The 12,942-nt window shown below is 40.1% G+C and overlaps 1 protein-coding gene across 3 annotated transcripts in view; it reads right to left on the bottom strand.

The window, feature by feature from the left end:
• The window catches only part of LOC117776315 (zinc finger protein 236-like), a 52,861-nt gene that overhangs the window by 14,989 nt on the left and 24,930 nt on the right, over positions 1–12,942 (bottom strand). For 2 of the 3 annotated variants that reach the window (XM_034610145.1, XM_034610146.1), the window contains exons 15-22: positions 12,488–12,610; positions 8,974–9,116; positions 7,645–7,745; positions 5,765–5,916; positions 5,176–5,352; positions 3,799–4,099; positions 2,805–2,908; positions 839–1,270 (exon numbers count right to left, since the gene is read on the bottom strand). In XM_034610145.1, coding sequence (XP_034466036.1) covers positions 839–1,270; positions 2,805–2,908; positions 3,799–4,099; positions 5,176–5,352; positions 5,765–5,916; positions 7,645–7,745; positions 8,974–9,116; positions 12,488–12,610 — 1,533 coding nt within the window. The remainder of the gene's footprint in view (positions 1–838; positions 1,271–2,804; positions 2,909–3,798; positions 4,100–5,175; positions 5,353–5,764; positions 5,917–7,644; positions 7,746–8,973; positions 9,117–12,487; positions 12,611–12,942) is intronic. The other variant, XM_034610147.1, reaches the window with a different exon arrangement.

Genomic DNA, 12,942 nt, shown 5'->3' with positions numbered 1-12,942 from the left:
ACCAAGAAACCAAAGGAATGAGGATTGCTGCAGAATTTCTGTTACACCCACAAACTTCAGTGCATTAATCATTGGTCCGACATTAAGAGTAGAAGCCAAATGATAATAAAAAAATGTTACCTTAGTTTTATGATCCTATCAAAATGACTCAACACACTGAGTTAATAAAAAAATCGAATCTCTGTAACAAACAGACTTGCTGCGAATGCAAATGTTCTCCCACTGCTCTGCCTGATTTATCACAAACGTCTCTCTCTAGCTGTTTTCAGACATGAACTCTGGAGAATGTCCGCACAATTGGGTCTGGCCATTTTGCCTTTCACATATGAAGAACGCAGCAGGACACTGTCCAGGTCAGACATGTTCACAACAGCAGGAAAATGTCCACAGCATTCAGGTGAGAGGTGGCGCAGCAAGCAGGACATAATGTATTAATTCTGCCGCAGAATTCACATGTTTTTGTTTCCAGCCGCCACATCCGCCCTCGTCACCGTAAGCTCTTCTTTTTCCATCCTGAGATATTTATATTCATTTAGCTTTTTCAGTTTTGCACCTGTCACATGTTAGCTACATCATCAACGCGCCCACTCGCTCGCAGTGAACCCTCCGGACATAATCCTGCTGTCCTTTGACTTGGACATTCTCCCGATTTTTTACAAGGCAGGGCTGGCAGGAAAAACTCTGGAGAATGTCCGCAGTAACTGATTCTGACATTTGCGTTCTCACATATCATCCCTCCGGATATTCTCCTGAAATTATCCGGAGGGGTTCAGTGCATGTCTGAAAGCAGCTTCTGTTTCTTTGAGTATACATGTATCAACAGATTCATAATCCCTACCTGACATAGAGGCCGGCAGGATGGCCTGTCCCACCAGCCCCTGCTGCAGCAGATTCTGGTCAAACTGCCCTGTCAGGACTTGGTTGGCAGGGAGGTAAATGCTGGAGTCAGAGCTGGTTGCTTGTAGAAGACCCACAGATTGAAGAGCATCTGAAGCAGACGGCTGCTGCCCCTGAGCCTGAGCTGTCCCTGGGTCCTGACCCTGACCGGCCTGACCAGCCAACAAGGCAGACCGCTTGGACTTGCGGCTGTCGCTGTTTGGACGGAAGTGACACTGAATGTGGGTTTTGCGGTGTCCTGATGTTCTGAAGCGGAGTTCACAGAAGGGACATTTGAAGGGCTTGGAGCCTGTATGGAGGCGCATGTGCACTTTTAAGCTGCCCTTTGTAGAGAAGGAGGTGTTGCACATGTGACAGCTGAAAAGTTTCTGACCTGCAAAGATAAGTAGAGCGTTAGGTTAGGTCAACTAAACATGAGCTCTATCACTCCAGACTTCAACTGCTGTATGTCGCTTTGGTCAAAATTAAAGAAGTCCTCTCTTTTCTTTGTCTTTAATAGGTTATTTAAGCAATGATGTAACTGTCCTGAATTTTGCCAAATTAAAATAAAAAAGATTGCTCCTGACAGTCTGCAATCAGGTGAGGAAGCTTTAACTTTTTATTTAACAAAACTTTTTATTCTGCTAAAAGACAAGGTTTCAAGTTCACATTTGAACTGAAAACATATTATACTAATAACAGGTATATAATGCCATATATAATGCCACGCACGCACGCACGCACACACACACACACACACACACACACACACACACACACACACACACACACACACACACACACACACACACACACACACACACACACACACACACACACACACACACACACACACACACGTGTTTAGTTCAACATTTTAGGAAATATCCTTATTTGTTTTCTTGCTGACTATTTATATCGTCATTATTGTATCTGAACAAGGTGTAAAATGTTATTTAAACAGAGCTGTTGAGCCAGGCTGTGTAACTTCCTGCAGTTTGACAGAAAACAGCTGTTTAGACCTGGTATTAAAATCCGTCTGGAGAGATCCGATCACAAGTGGTCAGTGTTAAGTTCCTGTGTTCAAATGGGTCCTGAATGTGTCTCCTGTGACCATTCAGGGCTCCAGACTAACTTGTCTTTACTAGGAGCACTATAGCCCCTTACTGAACATTTTAGGGACATACATTAAATAGACCTGCAACGCAAATATTCACATTTTATAATATCCCCATGAATAGAAAACTTACAGAAATTACAATGTCAGGGCTCCAGACTAACGTTTTCCACTAGTAGGACTGGTTTTAGGGGCACCAGCACAAAAGTTAGGCGCACCACTTACAACGACATACAACGCAACACATTCATATTTTTTCCCATCTTAACTGATAAATGTTATGGTAATAAATAATACATTTACAAAATAACAACCACAACAAAACAAGTAAACAAGGAACTTCCTCTTACGGAAGGCCTCTCCTTCCCCTCCCTTTAGAGCACATCCCCCTGAGGACCACTAGGGGCTGGCACCTCTGAAGGCCTACCCTTGTATTTGGCCCTGTAGCTCTTTTGCCCTGACTGAACCTCATCTGTACAGCCTTCTTGGCATCAACCTCCTCCAAGCTAGTTCCCTCAAGACTTATTCTAATCAGGTCTTCCACTGTGTACACATGCGGGGACCCTCTGACATCAGATTGAATCATCCTCTGTGCTGAGAATCCTGTTATATCTTATTCTGAAATTGGTTATTATGCACTTTCACTTTAAGTACATGCTGATTAGGGCATCACCACTGATTACCCAAATCAATTTGATTACGATTCACAATGTTCCAAAAATTCTATGACCGATTTGAACCCTGTAATAAAGTAAAACAATATCAACCTCAAAATTATTTAAGTAATGAATTGTTGTAATAAAACACTAACCTGTATGCGTCTTTACGTGACAGTCCAGAGTAGATTTCACTGTAAAACTCTTCCCACATTCATCACACTTGTAAGGTCTTTCTCCTGTATGGATCCTGATGTGCCTGGACATTGAGGTAGATTAACACAAGCACATTTGAAAGAGCACACTGACAGATGGGAGATTATAGGTGGGGAGAAATACAGCAGTGATTACTAATTATCACCCAGGAGCACACTTTGATCTCCTGCCTTAAGCTCCAACTGTTGTGACATGAGCTTCCAATGCACTCTGACTCCAAATATGAAAATCTAATTGATAAATGTGCTTCACTTGTCAGTGTCTGTGAGAAGAAAAGCCAACGCTCGGTTTAAAGAGGGAACATCTGGAACTGTCCAATAGACATGTACAGAGGGATTAAAAAAGCCCATATTGTTTATGTGTGTCATATCTTTTTTGTGCAGACCAAAGTCCTTCTCTCCCACAGGAAACACTGGTTCTGAAACGTCTCATAAAGCATCCATGACAGCATGCAACACAATTATTCCCCCATGTCAGAATGTTTTCACACCCTTTGAAGATATTTTCTGAATGTTATAAAGATAATCAGGAAAGTGGCCTTGTGCATTATTTACTAACTTGTGTCATCATTGCCATGTTTATCTTTAAGTGGGACGTCTGGCACATAAATTGGACGACCTGCTGACCTGCGACTTGATTTCAGTGGACGAGTGGGGGTGTGGGGGAAAACAAAGCTTGATTTATGCAACAGAATAATATGACCTGACCTCCAGCAATGTGCTGTGTTTGCCAATTGGGCGCTTTTACCTCTGCCTGTTGCCAGCAAGAAAACACAACAACTGAAGAGATTTGCACTAAACTTGGTGGAAGGATGCAGTATAGGTCAGGGTAGAAATTGTTATATTGTGCTATTGTGAATAGTTTTCTGTGTTCCCAGGAGAAAGTTCATGGTTCTTGATGAAACACATTTAGGCAACGAAACAAAATTATTACCTGACAAGGTCACTGGGCTTTTTGAAGCTCTTGGGACAGTAAGCGCAACAGTTTGCAAACTTCGGTTCTGTCTCCAGCTCCACAGCCTTGTCTTTGATCTCGCTGATGCGATCCCTCTCAGCCGCTGACTGCGCGAGGATCCGCTCGGACACAGAAGCCTCCTCGCCGGGATCCTTCGCTAGCTCAGCCGCCTGCTCCTCCGTGAAAGTAATGATCTCCAAACCCCTCCTCTTTGACAGTCTCTGCTCGCTGTCCTCGTCTTCCTCATCTTCCTCAATGTCTTGACTATCCAGACCAATAACTGGGAGAATAGGAGTGTATTATCAATACTTGTCTTATGCTCACATTTCATTACGGGCAGCTAAAACCCTGTCCATGTTGAAAAATGTTCATCTTTAGGTAAAAAAGGAGACAAAATTCGATCTGTTCGACTTTAAACAATTGCATGTACATTGCATGTTTACTGTCATTCTCATATTCCTAGAAAGTTCTCTTATATATTTTGAAACTTTCAAATTTGTTCCGACATACAGAGATGAATATAATGCTGCAATAATCAATTTTAGTACATTAGATCAACATGTCAATAGGACGTATTTCATTTTTGATCAGATTTGTTTTAGAGCACGAGATAGTGTAGCACGAGTGTAGCTGTAGTTTGTAAGAGTGGAGGTAAGAAATATGAATCTGCAGCAATGGTTGGCAAACTGAATTATAATTAAAAAAAATGTAAACTCTTATTTTAATGATTTCACATTGAAGTCTGGTCATTTTCACCATCTGTTCCAACACCTGTGTAAAGACAGTTACGTCACTGTATTAAGGTTTGAACTTCTTAACCTTTCAAACCATAGAAAGACGGCTCTTGAGATGTAGCACCTGTGAATTTGAATATATCTTCATGTTTATTGCTGTTGACTCTACTTAGAAATAACATTCCTCAGAGCATTAAGTGAAGTCAACTGAACATAAACTCAATAACAACTTCAGATTATACTGCTTTATGTCTCTTTGGTGTTTTACTCACACCTTATGGTGGTTTTCCTCATCTTCCTCAAAGACTTGACTATCAAGCCCAATAACTGGTAGAATAGGAGTGTATTAACATTATTTGTCTTATGCTCACACTTAATGGTTAGCAGCTAAAACCCTGTCCACACAGAAGCATTTCTATCATGACGGAAATTCATCCCTTCTATTTTGATCAATTGCATGTACATTCCCCTGTTTACTGTCATTCTCATGTTCCTAGAAAGCTTATATATCTTGCAGTTTTTTTATTTCTTCCTACTTATAGAGATGCGATCTGATTTTAATAACTCAGTTTGGAAAGAAAATGGGTCATGAAACATTCAATTGGTATCTTGGCATCCTTACTCTGATCGTCCACAGAATGCTCCTTCTTCATATGCTTTTTACACAGCTGGCTGGTCCTGAAGCTGTCGTCGCACATGGAGCACTTGAAAGATTTGATGTGTATAATCATGTGACGATTCAGGCTGCCATTGGTGGTGAAAGAGGCATCGCAGACGTTACACTTAAAGGGCTTCACTCCTGTTAGTGAGAGAGGAGAGCAGCAGGTCTCAGGAAGTTATATTAAAAAACAAACATTTTAGTGAATTTTACTATGGAACTGCATGACTGATCATGACCTTAATGGTTTTCCTAGGGACAAAGTGTACCTTTTTCAAAGCACACAGGAATGGATGATTATGAAAATTTGCAAAATGTATATTTTGCAAATTTTATTCAAAACCGTTTAATTTGTAATTGTGATGTGGATGAAATGCAGTGCCAAGGTTTGGGGGATAATTTCAGTTGATTTTTAAAAAATTATATTTTCCAATTAAAACACAACAAAAATCTAGTTAAGAGCGTCCATGACCTTTAAAGGTGTAGACAATCTAATTAATTTCAGAAGAGATTTATCAGCTCCTGAAGTCACTAGACTCTAAAGCGAGCTCACCTGTATGTGTGTTGAGGTGGGACTTCAGCACTCCGGCCGACACAAAGGCTCGTCCACAGAGGTGGCATCTGTATGGTTTCTCCCCAGTGTGGGAGCGCACATGCTGCTTCAGATGGCTGGACTTTTTGAAGCCTTTATTACACCAATTGCACCTGAAGATGGAGAAAGTGGAATATTTATAATGGGAAAAAAGAGGCTTTCAATTAATATGACATTAATTAATATGTGTGTATGTGTTTCCTTCATAGTATGCAAACAAAACAATATTAGGTAGGCGTCGTGCAGATTCTTTTTTTCAATCTGATATTCAAGAGAATGCAAAATGTCCACAACAAACAGGACTCATCACATGCACCAGTAAAAAGTGAAGTAACTCAATGCCACTTCCTCTGTATCATTCTGACAGCCAAGTGTCCACTGTCCCCACAGCAGCTGGCAGGTGAAACAAGGTTTGGTCTGTTTATTGCTGCATGGGCAGGTTCTGTGCCGCCAACTGTTAATTATGTTGGACGATAATCTGAAGCAGAGGATTTACAATAGGGAGGGAAAAGTAAACTTTTAAATCGTTAAATAGATTTTGGATTTATGGGGGCTTTTATGCTGCACTGTTTGCGTACCGTAATATTTATGTGTATGTTTTTGTAAAGGTAAAACAATAAAAAAATAACAGGATATGCCGTTCACTTTTTTAGGTGCTGGCTGAAAGACTGTTTTTATGGCAGAAGATGGTCACATTAAATATTGATTTGATTTATGTATTTTTCTGTTTGCTGGACATTACTAAAGTAAGCTGATTAATAAAAAATCTTAATCCTACCATTTGTGAAAGAACTTTCCCTTTACAGCATTTTTTACAAGTGGCTAAAACGTTTTTTTCCTCACCTCATCAGGTCAGACTTGAACCTGACCACTGGACAACTAACTCTAGAATGGTTCTCAGTAGAGTGTGTACCCCCCACCAAGGCCCAACAGTTCACTCAAATTCAATCAAGCCTCAGAGCTAAGGCCAAATTCTGTTTTTTTCTGTTCTTTTTTTTTTTATGTCTGAAATTTGTATTGGATTTGGCTGCAACGCTGTTTACCCCTGAAACTAACACTTCACCAACCCCTCCATTGGAATAGAGGTGAGTAGATAATGAGTTTAAATTTTTGGTCGAGCTATCCCTTTAAGCTGCTGCCCTCATCAACCATCATCTGTATCTCACGACTTAGAATGTGAATGTCCACATATGTGTTTATTTTGTTTATCCACTGAAAGTTTATTGAACAGTTTCTGCACATCAATGTTTAGCACCAGTGCAATCAAGCCTAAATGGTGGAGCACATAGTACTTTGAGTGCAGATTCTCTGGTTTGATGGCACAAACATTCAACTATTTTGCCTGAAATGCAAGCACTTAGGTGAAAAACAGGTTTTGCTTCATTGCATGGTTAATGCCAAGTCTATAGTGGAGTGCAGCTGTGGCAGCATCCAGCAGAGAGGCGGCTGCATGAGGGGAGAGGATTGAAAAGGCAATGAACAGAGTGTAAACAACATCAAGAAGGGTAAAAACTTCACTTTTCAGTAGAAAAAAGGACAGGTTTGTGGGGGGGGGGGGGTCACTGAATGTCTTGGAATGACCCATTCAAATGCAGGACTTGACTACTGAAAATGTATCTAAAGGATCACACTTCACTAATTCTGTTCTGACAGAGCTTTCAGAGAGTCCATGGAGAAGACAGGCAGTGATGGCTTTGAGAATTAATAACTATTAAAACTGCTGCTTTTACAAAGGGTTGGAATTTAAAAGGTGAAGAGGTGAGCGTAGTTTATGAAGCCACTCGTACCGGCACGGACTCACACACACATGCACGCACAGACATAATAGCACAAGAGTAAACCTGTAGGCTCTTTTGGTGTTGTCTTCACTGTTGTCCTGGTAGTCCTGTGTCTCAGTCAGCTGAAGCTCACTCTGACTGCTCTGCTGAAGAAGCCCATTCGTCTGGATAACCAAAGACAAACCAACAGGACCTTAATGCATAAGCTAATTAGTCACCAGATGGAATAGTTTGACATTTTGTTCAGAAAACATCATTTCCATTTTTGTTTATGTATAATGATGCTGTAAGTATAAATGGAACACAGGGAAACAGTGAGCGTGGCTCTCCAGAAAAATTGTATATTTAACTAAGGGTTGTATAAAACCCCTTTCCCGTGATAATAACGTTCTGTCTAAAGAATTGAGTCAATGAAGGGACAGAGCACAATGGATGAGGGTAGAGGTGAAGAAGTACATGGGTGGGGTCAACTGCAGAGTTTTAACATGTGTGTGGATGAAAGCAAAGCAGGTTTGTAAATTGAGAGGAAAGGGACAAGGAAGCAATGTCTTACCAATGTTGTCAAAATCAGAATGTGTATATGTTAATAAAAAACAAAAAAACAATCTGTACTCTGACAGAAATGTCAAAAAGGACAATTTGTGGCTTTACATGAAGTTACATGCCTTACGTACTTCTTGACAGGAAATAATAACCAGTTTGTCCACTGTTCCAGGTGGTTTGGTGTATGTTGGAACATTTGAGATAGACAGGTTATCGGTTTCCCCTTGATTCAAGTGTCTATGCTAGGCTAGGTTAACCACTTCTCGCCTCGGCTCCACATTTCACACAAGGGCTTGAAATTGGTATCAATCTTTTTATAAAACTGACCAGAAAAAAAACAAGCACACATTATTTCCTAAAAATGTCTAACATACTGTTGAGTTTAATATATCTGTTTAATATAAAAACTGTATATTATAAACCGCTGTTAGAAATAAAACTGTAATGAACAATTGAGATGATAGAATTAGGACAATGATGCTCTCCTGTATCATACATAAACAGTCCATTAATTAAGCCAATCTTTGCTTTAATTTGAAAAAAATTATTCTATATGTAATGGTACGGTCTGCAACTTACCTTCAGTAAAATTTCAAGAAGATTAGTTTGTGTTCCATCAATATGCAAATCTATGCAGCTACTTATTCCAAAATCTAATCTTTTTAATCATCCTCTTTATAAGAAGGAGCCTGTGGTGCAAAGTCAAGACTACATCTATAACTCACTGGATTTCAATCAATCACATACCTTGCTATAAAATATTCAGTCACAATATATTAAAAAAAGAGTAAGATAAGAGAATTGGAGGCCAGGAAAATTAATGTTAGGCCCAAGCAGTCCACTACTCACCTCCTCAGCACTGGGGTCGTGCATCAGATTGGGGGGGTGATAGCTGGAGGACAGTGCCTGGGACTCCAGGGTGCTGGAATCCTGCAGCTGCTGGACAGTGGAGAACTGGGACTGACTGTAGTTTGATTCACTGATGGTGAAACCTGAAAAGAACATACAGAGAACAATCAGTCTGTGAGTCACTGATCAGATTTAAAACTATGAGCATTGAAATATTGGATCCACACAGAACATTTGGGGATTTGTTATTACTCATAAATGCTTGATCAAATAATTAAGAACTTTTAATAAAAGCGCAAACCAAAGCTGAACTGTCGTAACAGGATCTGCAACTAAACAAAAATGCAGTTGATAAGTCAATAAAGCCAAACTTCCTCTCAGCAAAAATAATAATTGGAAACTAGGAAACTGAGGGGACTGAGTTTATTCAACTTCAGCACAACACAGCAAATCAACAGGCAGAAACTTGGCCGCAGCAGCAGAGAGGGTAAAACAGTGGATTATGACTGACTGAACTTTGAACACAATCCTTCACTGAAACTTTTAACTGCTGACATTAATTACTGGCAGTCTGCAGCAGAAAGATATTGGATGATTTACAGCAACAGAATACAGCATTGCGTTTACTCTGTGAACATAATGGCTGTTTACAAGGCCATATGTCATTCCTCTGCTCCTTCTCAAAGAAATTGTTGTTTGCTTGTTGTGTAACAGCTTGCAGAAACCAAAGTATTTGAAAAATGGTCATGCTGTGGCACAGAAGGCACAGTCTAGGTTGTTCTGTCCTAGGAAATAAAACTCCATACAGGCCGGATTACACAATAAAGACAAAGGCTTTAATTGAATCATCCTATTTCAGCTAGATGAATGGATGGATGGTTCGATGGAAAATCTATTGCAGTCAATGGCTGCCTGAAGCAGGAGATTTTTATCTTCCCTGTTGATGCTTTCCCAGAGAGTTACTGCAGCCTCATTCAAGTTCAGGGGACTTTCTCAGTCAGTCAAAGATATTCCACCTCTTCAGAATATTGCTTCAGGCATACGTTGAGGATCTTTGTCCTCACAACTAATGAAATGTCATCAATGAGCTTTGATGCACTTGGCTGAATCTGAGCACGAAGCTGCCCCTTTATACCTCTGCATCCATCCTGCTGCTTCTGTCAGCAATGAAGTTATCCATAAATGCTTGGTGCCACTGAGAGCCACACATTACGAGCCATAACAGATCCACACACTATATTTGACGGATGAGGTGACATGCTTTGAGTTGTGAGCTTTTCCTTTTTTTTCTCTCCACACTTTCCTCTTTCCATCATTTTGATAGAGATGGGTTTTTCCTCCGAGTCCATAGAACTTTGCTCCATAACTCTGAAATGTTCCTTTTGTGTATGTCAAGAAGTTTGTGACTTAATGTTTCTTTTATTATGCTTGACCAAAGTGTTGTTTTGCAGGTGGCTGACCTGAGAGCTCACGAGGCTTCAGCAGGAATGCTTTAGATTAGGATGTTTTACATTTTGTGTTAGGGCATCCTGCACCTGCAAAGAGAAGAGTCTTTGCTCTCACCAAGATAATGACGATCCTGACATGAATTCTAGTTACCTCGACTTACCATCTGTTCCCTCCCATATCTAATGATTACCTCTGCCACGGAGGTTGTGTTTGAACCCTTGTCCAATATTTCTATGTTTATCAGCTGGATTACCGTGCAGGGGCAGAGCAGGTTTTCACTTCCTTAAACCTTGCAAGAAAAGACGTTTTTTTGACATTTTCCCAGATTTCCCAGGGACTAATTAATGGACCGTGATGAAACAAATCTGGCACATTTAGGAAATTGATTGATATGATGAGTGTGTGTAATTTGGTGCAACTTGAATTTAAAGTGGATTGCTAAGGTATGTGCTCCACTGAGTGCTACTCTATTGTACTTTCTATCTATTGTACATCAAGATTCAAAATATATTCTGCTGATCCTTAAGGCTTGTGTCATTATCATCCTCTTCACTTTACTCCTCAACATGACAGACACCTCAATTTAAAACTAAATTGCAATTCTCATCTATCAGTCAACTCTAAGCCACAACGGAGCACTTTAGAGCTGATGACCTAAGGCTGAAACGACACACAGCTGCCAATGAAACATTTAGGTGTCAAATTGCTTTTCAGCTCTTGTAATTTGGGCACTAGATGTTACATATGTGTTATATATACTGTATAACCCATCAAGGAAAACAGCCAAAAGCTTCTTGTTTGTGGTTTTGAAGGTGTCTGGAAGTGTAGTAGCTCAGTATTCATACATTCTGTGGCAGAGAGTCACTACATTTGCTGCAGATCCATTCTGTGAGTCTTAAACAAAGCACAGCACATCCACCTGTAATATTGGAGCTGCAGCAATTGACTGAACGAGATCCTGAGGTAAGAGAGACGTCTGTTGTTAGCAAACACAGAATATCGGACAAACTTTAGGACTTCAATGAAATAATAATGCCAGTGATAATGCTTGAGCCATGACAGCATTATTATTTGTGGCTTCAAATATGATTAGATGCTCAAGAGTCATCTTGCACAAGCACGTGAAGTCTGTACCCTTGAAAATGTAATGACACTCAAGGCAATAAGGCCCTGCACCTAAGATGATGAAACTCCAGGTCTGTTCCGGTCGGATTAAAAGGATAAAGATAAAGTGGCTCCTGAGAGAATGGAAAAGGTAGATGTGCCTGACAGATGTTTGCTGTCAGTTTGCTATGCTGCCTGCAGCAGCTGCCCAGGGACCACTGTTCTGATGACACAGATTCCAGGCTGGCAACAACAATCAGTTAGAATGGTGGGAACATGGTGAGTTGTTTGGTGGGAGTAAAGAAGCGATCGTATGTTTGAGAGCACTACACTGTTTTACACAGTGGAGAGGGAAGAAAGGAAACAGTGAGATACAAGGCAATTTCTCATATGGCTCATGTATTAAATTAATAATCCTGTTTGAATCTAGCTTTTTAACATAAACAAAAACAGCTATATTTCACCACAACAGCTGGGCATTGAATGTTGCTATTGTTCATGAACGTTGTTTTTTTATATGATTTCTCCTTAAAGCTCATTTATCATGATTTCTTATGTGGTTGCTTGAGGCCAACATTTACACGCTGCAAATTCAATTGACTCTCACAGCTCCAAGGTAATTACTGGAACATAAATGTGTTGCTACAGTTCATTGTATGTACGCAAACATTTGTTTTGCATGATAAGAAAGAATACAGTTTACATAGATTTTCTACTTCTTTGTTTTATAGACAATAAACACCCAGCAGCAAATTTCTCTGCCTTACAGACATTACTGATTTTTTAAATGGTTGCTGCATCCTGACATGAGAAATATCCAGAATGAAAGAGACTTGATGAAGGAAATCTGTGTGTGTGTGTGTGTGTGTGTGTGTGTGTGTGTGTGTGTGTGTGTGCGTGTGTGTGTGTGTGTGTGTGTGTGTGTGTGTGTGTGTGTGTGTGTGTGTGTGTGTGTCCGTACCTTGCGTTAGAGCTTGCTGGTCAAAGGCAGGCTGAGGAAGTGCTGGTGTCTCAAACTGGCTGATATTCTGAGGCAAAGCATGCTGGGTGGCCACATATGAATCTGTCAACACAGAAAGAGATTCTACTTAATGGAATTATAACACTGAACTTTCTTTGTATGCAATGTAAACAGAAGTTCATATACCATTGAAATGTCATTACATACACTGGATAGCTGAGGTCATGACTACTGCACTGGACAGTTTATATAGTGTTTTCCTTTAGAAAAGTCGGTGCTCTAGTAGCAACAACTGTTTTCAGAAGAAACAATTTATTATAAGAGTACAATAACTAAATTTACCTGTTTGTATCTCATATACAGAGATTGTTTTCAATACCTGGGGACCTAATTCCATGTGGATTATAGGTTAGTATTTTATCCATGAAGTAATAAAGCTCCATCAGAAGTATGTT

Source organism: Hippoglossus hippoglossus, chromosome 16, assembly GCF_009819705.1.
Source record: "Hippoglossus hippoglossus isolate fHipHip1 chromosome 16, fHipHip1.pri, whole genome shotgun sequence".
NCBI lineage: Eukaryota > Metazoa > Chordata > Actinopteri > Pleuronectiformes > Pleuronectidae > Hippoglossus > Hippoglossus hippoglossus.
Note: the sequence above shows the minus strand (reverse complement) of the source record. Positions and strands in the feature narration are given on the sequence as shown.